This window comes from Asterias rubens, chromosome 13 (genome assembly GCF_902459465.1).
Source record: "Asterias rubens chromosome 13, eAstRub1.3, whole genome shotgun sequence".
NCBI lineage: Eukaryota > Metazoa > Echinodermata > Asteroidea > Forcipulatida > Asteriidae > Asterias > Asterias rubens.
The window spans coordinates 139141-152528 of record NC_047074.1 but is presented as its reverse complement, the minus strand read 5'-3'; the positions used below and the strand labels follow the sequence as shown (position 1 = coordinate 152528).

At 36.4% G+C, this 13388-nt stretch overlaps 1 protein-coding gene across 3 annotated transcripts in view; it reads left to right on the top strand.

Moving 5' to 3' along the window:
- LOC117298381 (disks large homolog 2-like) overlaps window positions 1-13388 on the top strand; it is an 88691-nt gene that overhangs the window by 13228 nt on the left and 62075 nt on the right. Inside the window, exons 3-4 of one of the 3 annotated variants that reach the window (XM_033781613.1) lie at window positions 5854-5892; window positions 7936-8072. In XM_033781613.1, the coding sequence (XP_033637504.1) occupies window positions 5854-5892; window positions 7936-8072 (176 nt within the window). Of the gene's footprint in view, window positions 1-5853; window positions 5893-6864; window positions 6881-7935; window positions 8073-13388 lie in introns of those variants that run through there. The other 2 variants (XM_033781617.1, XM_033781614.1) reach the window with 2 other exon arrangements.

The window sequence follows — 13388 nt, the reverse complement described above, 5'->3', positions numbered from 1 at the left end:
ATGTCCACAATGATATAAAAAGTCTGAATAGTACGTTGTCTATGTGATTGAAGAGAATGCTGAGCAGAAATAGATGAACTTTCTTTTACCTTGACTCACAACTGTTGCTTGCCGTTACTGCCAAGTTAAAGAGATGACTTATTGCTATTTAAATATTTGTAGGATCAGAGCACATTAAAACTGCATCACATCTTATTTCTTAAGAATAACATCTCTTCCTTAAGAATAAACTTATTTATTCATGTTGTGTTCATTGGATTAATCTTCATGGGTAGGTTTCGGTGAACATGGTCAGCTGTTTCATAGGGCAAGTTTGCACATCACACAACTCTATCATTCTTGGAAGTGTCTAAAGAATGTTTTCCTTGAAATCATATTTTGTTCTTATTTCAAGAATTAAATTGTTAGCAGTTTCTCATATATTTTAACCCTGTTTTGTGTCAGTTCTCATTTTGTGTGTTGCACATGATGCAGCCTGAATCTATTTATAAGTCTGCTTCGGTTCTCTTGGACGGCTCCAAAATTTGTTGGGTAAACCATGGCGGTAAACTACCTCCCGCCCCATGATTAGAAATTGTAGTCACGATAAGAGTATCCCCAGCATAAAATTCAGCGTCACTGAACACGATAGAATATCAGATAATTATCTCTCTAGAAAGGTTATGAACTCAGCCGCAACGACAGGTGAAACTAAGAATGATGGACACTCTAGAGTCAAAAACAGCTAGCCCTGAATTATTGACACAACGTTGTATAAATACATGCAGGCTTTGCAATGTAACTCACACTTTAATCAAACTAGGTCATTCTTAATGGCATTATTATAACTTTTTGAACCTCATTTGCATCAAGAAATCTATTGGGTGTTGTGAGGCTAGAGTGGAATGGACAAATCATTATTGGAGAGGTGAATTGACAGTCACCCTAAAGTCAAAATTTTTTGAGTATATTTTAAATTTGTAAAAAATAGAATTGAAATAATGACAATGATCTTTGAAAACTTGTTGCCTCTTGTTCTAAAAAAAACCCACCTGGAAATCTAGTTTCAACTATGAGCCCACTGCCATGCACGGGATATTGATCTTAAAGCACCAATCACACAAAAGATACACACAACGTAGAAGGCCCTTACATCATCTAGCATGTTGCCTGACCTTTACGCTTCTTGTATCTGATTTGTAGAATTATTTGTGTACGTAGCAGTCCTTTATATCAGTGGTCCCTGCTGTTGCAAAGCCTGTCACGTTGTTTTCTCTTTCTTGATGGTATTTGTTTACATGATGGTGTTCAGGGAGGTGTAATTTTATATTATCCCTTATGGTTAGAGTTAGTGAAGATAAAATAAACTGAAATGACACACACTCCTACATGTATGTATCCAGATGGTGCTCATTAATTGTTATGCCAGTTTTGAAAATATCATGTGATCTCGATGGCTCATCTTTTTGTGCAATTTTATCGTTGAATGCTTTTGAAGCATTCATGCATTGCACGATGCAGTACCTTTCATGTGGAGAACATACATAATACATTCTAGTTGACTTTCTAGTCAATAATAATAATCAACAAAGTGTAGTTCCCCAAATTTTTTCCTGCATTGTTGCAATGATAGATAGTGCGTTCCTTATTTTTTAAATTCTTTTGATTTATTAATTGATTTTTTATAACCAACAAAGAAAATGTCAAAATATTTTTCTGCAAGAAAAATTATTTAGAATATTTGTTAACACTAAAATTGATATTGTTAATTGTGTGCGTTGATTCACTCAATGCAATCTAAATCAAGGGCTATAACCTTACCCCCTTAGCTAAGAAGGTGTAGTTGCTGTGATGTGGTCCCTGGATTCCACACCCTTGAGGCTATACATGGCACCTAGGGCTTCACTGTGTGTCCCATATTTACCCACTCTAGGATGTGATAAACCCGTAAGATAAAATCACAGCAAATTTAACATCCTTTTGACATTTTTTACCATCAAGGCTCATGGTGTTTGATAATGATGGACACAATGTTTATTGACTTGTTTTTTTAGTAGGATTGCCTTGGTCAAGGACATATAATGTCTGGTCGATGTGATAACAAACAAACACACCCCCACACACGCACACACATTTACAAATCCTAAAGACCATCTTTTACAGAGCTTTTGTAAAAATACGATTTGATGTCATTTTAGTATGGGAATGCACATCATAAATATTATTGGTATTAAATTCTTTTTACAGATAATAATGCAACAATTTTGGTTAATAAAAAGAAACCAAATCAGATACACCATATCTGTACCATGGATGCCAGACAATTAACACAGAATTCCAAAAGCCATATTTTTTTGATATAATGATTTATCCAAGTGCTGAATAATAAATGTGAGTCTGTCAGTGCGATCGCTCATCCGTACACTCTCTGCTCCTTCACTAGTCTCCTGGCTTCTTCACCTCTAGTCCCTATCATCTTGTCCAATTATAAGATGTCCCCTGCCTCATCAAAAGAAGCTGTGTATTCACTCCTTCATGCTCGCTGATTCCATTTACCAAATACCGTTAGATTCCACACTGGCGTTTCTCCATGTCATGTCATGCACCGCTGCGTTGTTGCCCATCGATGTGTAGTAAGGGACGGTCAAGTCAGGCATGGTGCTGTTACACACACAAGCTGCCGCTACTGCTGCAGTTGACAAACAGTAGGCAGTCTCTTGTAAATTGGAGAAAATGAGCTGAGCCAGTCAAGCATTCATCTTAATATATTTTTCAATTTTGCCTATTTTTAGAATAGTAACATGTTTTTCTTTATGGGAGTGGTTAGGAGTAGGCATATGAAAAAAACAAGGCTTGATTATAATAATTGAAACAAACTAACACGGTGCTGCTCTGTTTAATCTCTGTTTATCTTTAAACAATTTTTTTTGTAAAAACAAGCACTGCTGATCTTGAATAATTTGATGGCACAATAAAATGAAATTGAGTATTTATAAATTTTTTTTTTTTTAGGATCAGTTGTGGGAGTTATATTGAAGCCATTTTGTATTACACTTGACTGTGAATTTGGATTCTGGTAGCGACCAGTATGGACTTTTTCCTGCAATGCACTTATCAAAATATTGGATATGATGTGAATTTAGCAATTTGTGTTGACTATTACAGAGAGAGAGAGAGAGAGAGAGAGAGAGAGAGAGAGAGGGGGGGGGGGGGGGGCTGGGGGCAGTCTGACAGGTTTTGTCTCGGGGGTTTGTTTCCATAATGTACATTCACATGTAATGATGGGAATTACTAGGCAAGTGTAATCATACTGCTGATGGGTAGTTAAACATGGCGGCAGATATCGTCTAGGGATTTGAGATTGTGATTATTGTAAACTAAGAGTGGAATTGGGTCGTGACGTTCACGCCTTCCGAGGTGTTGTCGATCACCTGGCAAGATAACATGAGTATTTCATAATTTGACACGACTGTGCTTTGCAATCTGACCTTAAGGGGCGAGTATTTGAGTTTTACTTTGGACTCTTACTAAGACTCGTACTCAGATGTTCACCTGTACTTACTTATTCTGCTCAGTACCCAAGTGTCAAAGTGACTCCCTCTGTTTCTTGTAGTAGAACCCATACTCATTACAAGACAAGTTCTCAAATGGTGTTCTTTAAAATAAACTTACAGAGGGTATGTTGTAACTGTCGGGAGGCAGTATACAGAACATTATGATAAAGTCCTGAAGAGCTTTAGGAAACAGACTATGGATTTCACACAAAAACAATTAAATCAAACCGAATGATGGGTAAAAATCAGCTTGCAGTAAACTGGCATTTAAAGTGCTTGGCCATTATTGACTGGAGAAACTCGTACATAGCTACATGTACGATGCAGCGGATCGTTTTTGCTCATGAGTTAGTCTCTATAAATAGACATTCAGCCTGAAACCATTCTTTGGACTGCAACGTTTTCTTTTTTCTTTTATAGCGGTAAATTTCCCCTGATTTAATCACGTCATTGGAGAAACAACTTCCCAATAAACACACACTGCAATCTTGGGTCTAGTTTTCTGCTCTCTGTGCATCGAAACCGCCACCGTGTTATTAAAAATGACTTGTTCGTTCTGTTTATTAAAAAGACCGAGCCCAGGTAGGAAATGCAGTGGATTGAATTTGATGGAAGATGGACGAGGCTATTGTGCATGGCCTATAAATGGTTTCTGTATGTAAATGTAGCTGTCTGTACTTGTAGGTTGCATGGATGATTGGAAATGTACAGTGCCAATTGAAGTCGGCGTGTAATACATTTTCTGCAGTTATAGAAATTTGTTTAATTAGCGAAACATTCTAATGATTCAACAGTAGTAATTTATTACATGTGGACAGTAGGGGCATGTACGTACCAATCACATAAATTATACATTGTAACAATGGACCATAAATTAGTGATTGTGTTTTTACAATCATTGCTAATTGGCCAGTTCTTTGTGGTGGTTTAATATGTTTCATAGGGCAGACTTCTTTTCTTTAATTAGTGATACATCTTATTACTAGTCAAGGTTGAATTGTTCTTTGCTTGTGTTTATTTTGTTGGTCATGTCATCAAGTAGATGTTGCAACTGAAAATAAAAGATTTACAATCTTTGTATGTTGGATACTTTGAAACTACCATACTTAATTCATTCATCAATTAATGGTTTTTGATAGTCAATTGGGTAAATTGCAATGCTAAGCAAGAAATGTTGTGCTTACCAGCTTAATCTTACGGGTCCATTGTAGTTATAAGAGCTGCCTCGTAGCAATAACCATATTGTGGCAGAATTTGCTGAAGCAGAACATAATATAAGTTTTTGCTGAGGAGAATTATTATGATGCTTAGCAGATTATGAGCAAACTATTTTGTCCAGTACATTCACCTACACGTATGTATCTTTACCACATTGTATCATTTTGTCATGATGAGCCATGTGCACTTCCAGCATCGCACATTGTACTTATTAAATTCTGTTTCACTTCATTGTTTTCCCTTCCTTAAATTCCTGTTCCCATGGTAACTTATCATTGACGTGTACTAACATTCACAGTTTTACCAGGGCTGCCAAATCAAACTTTTTTACCTTATTGTTTTACCTTTCTTCTTGATTAGTATGCATATTATTCTTCAGTACAACTTGTTTGCTACTGATGATCATCTTCTTGTGATTGAGCAAGTAGTTAATCGTTAATGCAGTTGGTTTATAGAGACTCAATTAAGTTCATTTGGTTTGAAGTGGATTAAACACTTAATTGGAATGTCTTTATAATGCTATTCACTGGTTTGATTTTAATTCAAGTGATGGTGAATCAAAGTGTCTTCTAGAGCGAGACTCTTGTTGGGGGGGGGGGGGGTTTCAATGGCACTAATTAGTGGCTTAGGCTGTGTCCTAATTGGTGAATACAGCTAGGGCTACAGCTAGATTTCTGCTTCATCATGGGTTGAGGTATAAGACATCCTTAGCAACACCCATAGCAACAGCCTTAGCCATAGCTGTAGACGCCAATTTGGATTCGGCCTTAGTCTGCAGACATGGCTCGATAATATAACAAGATAACACATTACACTGTCATGAAAGCTAGCTGCAGCCAACAACCAAGCCAAATTTATCTTTTTATAATAGTAATATAGTCTGGTGAATCCAATACAAATCATCATGCTGCCATCCACCGAGTCAGCTAACCACTCCTATAAAAAAAGGCATGTCATCTTCATTTATTGCATATTTCATACAAGAACAAAATTCCAAATCTTTCCACTCATGATCAACTTCATCTTTTGAGTCTTTTTTGACCTTTGACATTTAAGTCCAAAGTTCAAAGTATTTTTTTGTTTTTCTTCAAATTGTTTGCAGATATTCAGGACGCCTGTGTCTTGTTACCCGTTGATCAAAGTAAGCCCCAGATTCTCCTTCATACTTGTAGTGTGTGTCAGACAGTGTGTCAGTGTAGTTTATAATCCCTATAGTGTCGTCCCTGTTTCCTGTTTAGTTGTTTTAGAATACCATTTACTTTTACTTTTACTTTTTTTTGGAGGAGAGGCATGTTGGAAAGCGGTATCCAGAAATGGTGAATGAAAAGAGAAAAGTAGAAAGGCATGACTAAGATTCCTAAGCATGTGAATTATGTTTGAATGGTATACATATGATATATTGTTGGTTCTGAAAGGGGGTTCGGGAGGAGAAGTAGGTTGGTGTGAGGGGGTTGGACACGGAATAGAAGAAGAATCAGAAAGATAGGGGATGAATTACTTTGTGGGTACTATATATTCTAGACATTTAACAATGAACCATACAGCACATTTCCCTCTTTACTTTCTGTGGCCATAAAACAAGCACAGAGTAACAAAAGCTGGTCAAGCAGAATATATTGCTTTAAGGGAACAAGTCACAAACAATGAACATTATGTTGGCTGGAGACCTGTTAAAAGTAAGAACTGTCATCGCTTAGCAATTTTGCAATAGAGCAATTTTTCCAAACTTGTTATAAATTTAAAATTAGTTAAAACAGAATAAGTTTTGTTAATGTGTCTGAGATGTTTGTTTCAAAGATCCTTTGGTTATTTTGTTTTATAGTCTTGTGCCTGTTTTTGGTGCCTGTTTTTATTTCTGTATACAAGACACAGAGCGTCTGTTGCATGTCCCGCCCCCCCCCTCCTCCCACACACAAATCACCTGTAAGCCTGTGACTTAAACCCCCAGGCAGCGTTTTCTTGACCACTTTAATGCAGGTTATTGAGTTAAGCCCCAGGTAATATGCTATGCACTTCATGCATGCATTATTCATTAGGTTACATTTATCGTCAACAGAGGGGGCTATTCAAGTTTAGTGAATTATCTTGTTATCATAATGCAGTGAATGTTCATGCATCATGCTATTTGGGTTTGTATTTTAGTTTATTTTTGTTTAGATTTGTCTTTATTTTTGCAAGACTAAAGCATGTCCGAGTTAAATTGCTAGCTGCAATTGATGTTTTTTGTTGCTATTGGCACATGAGTTTGTTAAAGTAGTGGCTGAAACATCTTGTTTGAGCATGTACTGTAGGTAGGTTTTTAAAATGATGCATTCTACATTAACTGTCTGTAGTTGATCCTTGAACATACATTGCATGTTTTATTGTGTACAAACACACTGTGACCCTTCCTAACATAGTTAAAATTGACCCTGAATCAACTCACAAATTACTCTATTTTGTAAGCTGTCTTTAATTTTAATTAACAAAATAAACAACATTCCCTTTGGAGACAATGATATAGAATTTTTGTTTGGCTCTGAAATGAAGATTCATTGTGAGGGGGCATTCCAGGCCCAAAGATGGATGAAAATTAAAAAAAAAAACCCCACAATAGTAGCAAAGACAGCCTAGATGCTTTTCAGAATATTTGAAGTGCCTACATGCTTTGTATGGCACTAAATTGGCTTGTCTGCTAGCGTGGGCGGGAGGGGAAGATGCAATTAAGGTTTTCTCTGCGGAACTGAAATTGGCTGATTTGATTTGAAACGCACAAGGCTGCCATGTTGGAAATAAGCTATAAAAAGCTATAAAAATCAACTGGTATTTGAGTGGTGAATGAAAAGGGTACCAGACATTTGGGATTGGAACATTTCATGTAGAATGTTTACCCCTTTCATGTACGCTACAAACAACTAGCCAAACATATTTTAAAGTGGAACCAGTTCAATACAGAAATGGGGGTATTGTTTGGCGGGTCGGTTGGTTTATTTTAAAAGTACTCCATTATTCTTAAAGGGCAATCCATTTCTTGTCGTATTCCATTTTAATAGTTTGATCGTTATGTCAAAAATTCTTCAAGATGCAATAACTTAATAAACACTGTCGAATTTCCAGTTTTACCACATGATGCCTGCCATATTTAATATATTTTATAAAAACTGTCATTTTACAAACTTGTATTGTTTATTTCCTTCCACATTAGATATTCAAGAGTTTTACGAAGCCACCTTGATGGACGGTAGTAAAAGTGTCACTCAAAAAACCATGGAAACTCTTGAAGTGGCCTCCAAATGGGAACAACAAACGTATGCAACTCCAATGCGCCCAGATAACTCACCGGTATGTACAGTATGTTACGGGGCTGGAAATACACAGAGGCTGTAGCTTCAGTTGCCCTGATCTTGAACTTGGTTGCCCTGATCTTGGCCTTGGTGCCCCTTTCATAGACTTTATGATTCTGCAATCGAAGTGCCCATAGCAAAACAAAATGGCCTTGCTCTCTCCAAGATAAAATTTTTGAAAGTCATGTTTCCATTTTTTATTTGATAGAAATTAGTAAAACTGAGAGTTACCTGAAGAGTTTTTAGGGTTGATAACTGAAAGTTTGAAGAACTCATGATAATTATTGTTAACTGGCCCCACAAAATCATGTTAGATTCATCCAAATCATGCAAAATGATTGTATTGATTTGGAGAGTTTGGTAGGGTGTGTGAAGAAAGTAAACATAATTGTTTCTGTTTTAGAATCAAAACAAACCAAAACAATAAAACTTTCCAAATATTCAGAATTCTTTGATTTAGACAATTCAAAATAAGAATTTCTGTTTTAAATGGGATCTGAGACTAAGATTTACACTGAAGTACAAGTTATAAATCGTTTTGTCAGGTTTAATGTTATATAAATCCATACAAAGTTATTCTTACTGTTAATCAAGTCCAATGTGTATTGTGATAATCAGTCAATAGGAAAGATCAATAGCCCCCTCTATTGGTGAAACTTGGTAAGTATGTGCAGGTAAGTACAGGTTGATAATCTTAGAAGGTCATTTATCTATAGGCACAAAATTAAAAAAAGCTTCAAGATGTACCAGTTTTTTCAGTTGTGTACAGTGGTCCAGTATATTAGCGAGGTTACAGCGGATACCAACCGCATCTCTGGTTGTATTGAGGGCAGTATTCACTATTTAAACGGACAGAGGATTCAGAAGAAATCATTTTGTAGGATGCCTATGAAAACCTTTTAAGAGTCGACTCTGGCTTTTTGATAACAATTATGCAATTTCTTGACTTTTCATGACCAAAGTATGACCCTACCTTCAAGTGTTTCTAGTTTATTTGTAAGATGAACACTGTATGACTAGAAGTCAACTCTAGAGAGATCATCAAAGCTCAGTCAGATCTGTCCAGGAGGGAGATACTTAAATGTCATCATCAGCTCAGCTGATGAAATGACAGTTTATAACAGCTTCTCTTGAAAGGTTAATTATGGACCATTGGGCCGACTATGTGTTTGTAATATTTATAAGTCAATTCACTGCTATTATTGTTATGAAGCTTCACTGGAAAGCTGAACCAGTAATAATGAAGATTTCTTTTCAAGCTAAGTTTTCATGATATTATTTTGGAATTAGTGCAATTCATCAGTTACTATATTAGAGCAGTTCACCTATGAGACAAGGTCAAAAGATTAGACACATTGTTTTGACATATTTAAAAAATAAATACAGACATGTATTTTGAAGTAAATGACAAATATATATTGGTACTCATACCATAAGAACTTCGACAGGAAAATGAACTGCTAAACTGGAAGTTTATTCCCTCTGCACAAATATGAACACAGACTCTTTAGAATTTGAAACTAGGACAATTATTTGATGGCCTAAAGCCGATATGAAGCCATGATGTTTGATAGTTGGAGTCAGCTGTATAAGTCTAGGAGTTTTAGAATTAAACCTCCTGCATCGTTCAATCAAAACGCCATTCTTGTCAACCTCCCACCGGCCTCATCACATCACAAATAAAAACACTCTTTGCATTTCTAGCTTTAGTTCCCATGCTGTGAAGTATCTTGGTTTTATCTCTCCTTAGTGTATGTAACATAAGTACATAACACATTAATGTTACATCTGGGACAGGGAAGTTGGGACCAGCGTGAGAAGAATTGAATAATCTGAAGTTATTGGATGATTTATTTGAAATCGGAGATAAGGGTAACTTGATTTTAATTTCACACTAGGCATTGCACCTGTTCAGATATACATAGGGTGCACATGCTCAAATGTACAAACTATTTTTACTTTATTTTTTATTGAGCAATTGCACTTTGATTTGCACAAATTTAAAAAACATACTTTAGTTCATTCAGCTTGTTTGAAAGTTTAGTTAGGTGTGTCAGTATTTTTTCTCGTAAATTTGTTCTTCCAAATGAGGGTTTTCTCATCGGAATACATGTAGATAACTGCTCTTATTTCTAGAAAAAAAATCAATAGAGTTGGTAGGTTTGTTATGACCTTATTTGCAATGTTTTTAAATAACTTTATTTGTCGGATTGTAAGAACTTTGAAAGGACTTTGCCACAAATTTACATTAATATTATTTAATGTCCATGACATCTTTTAATGACATCAGAGGCATCTGTGTTTTTACTGCTGTTTTTCAATTTGTTTTCTATTGGCCATTTCCCCCCACCTCTATTCCTTGATACATAACAAGAACCCTCTGTCATAAATTGTTGGTCCTTACTCCATAGTACACATGTATTCTTACTTGGTTGGCTTGTCTTGGCCTTGGAAGTGTCCATCTTCACATGTGTGGGTTGTAAGTTAGATTTAGATTCACCTTCTATTTGGATAATTGAAACCATCCCTCCAGACATATGTCCTCATTATATTAAATAATCTCTACTATTTTAAGAACGAGGCTGGCCAGTCCAGTTTTACACCCACAAATTGGATTGCATTTCTTCTATTTACATCCAATCCAGCGGAATCTCTAACATTCTGTTCCCCTGCCATTAATTTGTGTCTTGAAGAAGAGAAAGTCATAACTTGACCCACCATGTTTCTTGGGGTTGTAGGGCAGAGACAGTACAGATTCACTCTAGGGAGTTATTGGTTGATAATCAGTAACCTTTATATGATGACCAACTGGCAATGGTTGGAATTCCCAGAGGGAGTAGGGCAAGGATCATTAAAGCTGCTTAAAGGTGGTATAGTACATCACAGCCAAACTCAAGTCTTATGATTTCAGAATTTAAGGCCCAAGGAATGCTGTCTAGCTTTTTTTGCTGTTGTCGCTGATACGAGTTTCAAACCAGATGTTCTTGGTCAGTAATCTGGCTAAATTGTTTTCTCCCCTTGATTCTTTTGTTCCGATGCCATTTCTGAGTAAAATAATAAGTCCATTGAATTAGTGGATGATTTATCTTGACTTCAAATCTTGCTATGCGAATGGTTGGCAATAGAGACACATCTTACTGCAAATCTTGCTATGCGAATGGTTGGCAATAGAGACACATGTTACTGGGAAACACAGTGCACTATCCTTGGCCCAGCATAGAGTAAGGCTCTGTGCATGGGAATCATATGCAGAGAGTGAGACAGTACAGCATCTTTAAGATGTTGAAGCAAGATGATACAATTGGTTCAGCTTACAACCAATGAACTTTACCATCCAGCCAGAGTTTGTTCACCCAGTAATGTATAAGACATGTTTATGCACACACACATACTGGTGGCATTCAATATTTGATGTGTTATAATATAAGAGGCCTCCTCTCTATGGATGTTAAATAATGATGTAGCCTGAGTAATTAAATTTATAATTCCCTGTCAACTGACACCTTTGCTGCTGTGAAAAGCCCCATATACTCTCAGCTAATGGTGACATGTAGTCTCCTCTCTGCAATTACCTGGCTAACATGGCTACCCACAACATAATGTAAGACACAAAATACTTCCACCTCATGTGTGAGGTACATTATACTGCAGAAGGGGTACCCAAGGGTTTACCAGGATTTTACCCAATTAATGAGAGAGACTGTTTAGTTAAGGAGGGGGGGGGGGGGGGTATTAGCTCAATTGGGATAATTAGGGTAAGGATTTCTCTTTGAGTTCAATGTTATGAAGGAGTCATATGGGTTTAAGAGGGTTCCCAATGAAGATAAAAAACACCACAACAGGATATATTAAAATGGATACTAGTGTTGAAGATACAACTTTTTTGGAGCCAATATTAACCTGATGTCAATAAGGAATCTTACAAAATACGTATGTTGTTTAGTAATGTTAGGTTCAAGCAAAGGCTTCAGACCAAAAAGGTTTAAAATGAAGGAGGCGCCTGAACCTTGGTTTTCAAATTGCATCCCTTTATATAATAAGGCCTTGGGTTTTTTGACCTACACTGAACAGTAGGCATTGATTTTGCTCTTTCATGGAACTCTTGTCGTGACTGAGCAATGAAGACTTCAAGAAATACAGACTGAACTCTTTATGAACCGTCTTCATGAAATGTGAATTCTACTATGGGGTATGATCAGCTGTCTTTGTAGACTGGTCCCCTGTCTGTATTCGGAAGGTTCAAGACGCTTATTGGTTTTATAGAACTGGTAGTTTAAATGATTTGTCGTGTCTGCTCATACATGGCCACATGAGGGCGTTGTTTTGTTAAAAAAGGGATTCACAGAAAAGCAAACAATTCAAAAAAGTTCTGGTTGGACACATTTGAGCATTATAATGGATTAAAGGTGTGGATGAAATCAAACTGCTTTTAACGTATGATATTTTAAATAGTGTTGATTTCCTTAAAAGTTACACATCTTTAACAATATCTTGTTTTCTGTGTAATTGTAAGTCAAAACCATAGCTTTTTTTTCAACCAGCACCATCTCCTCAATTAGCTGAAACTGGGTTAGAGTTTGACAAATGGCTGACATGTTAACATGATGAACTTAAAACTACTGAACATGTAGAGAGTTTATGAACATACACAAACCATAATAAAGGTTCTTATTGCATGGAGCTGTTCAGCACACAATCTCAGTCCAGGAAATTCATCTTTGATGGGCAACAAATTTCTGTTGGATATGTTTCGTCTGTTAATTTTTTTTAAAGGGGCACCGATGCCTAGACCAGGGCAAGGCCAGCCATGACCTTTATGGCCTCTTGTAATTCCAGGCCTGAAATTTTACAATTTTTTGAAGAAAAAAAAACTGCATCGTCATTCGTATTGTATGATTCGCCTCAAGGTATTATTTTTGCTAATTAGATTCAGAAGCAGTTCAGAAAGCAATATATATCTACTGACTGATTTACATTTCTTTGTGAACATGAAGGGAAAACAAAACACACTTGTCTTTAGGCCTACTGGCAATTTGTTTTGTTTTGGGGTAGTTTTAAAACCATTTTACATTACTTTGTGAACATGAAGGGAAAACAAAACACACTTGTCTTTAGGCCTACTGGCAATTTGAACATGAAGGGAAAACAAAACACACTTGTCTTACGGCCTACTGGCAATTTGTTTTGTTTTGGGGTAGTTTGAAAACCATTGTACCCTTTGTGTGATGACAAAACTGCATACGTGTAGAAACAACAATGCTTAATTGAAGCAGTTGTATAAATGTGCACATTCACCCTTTGGCTGCTTGCATAC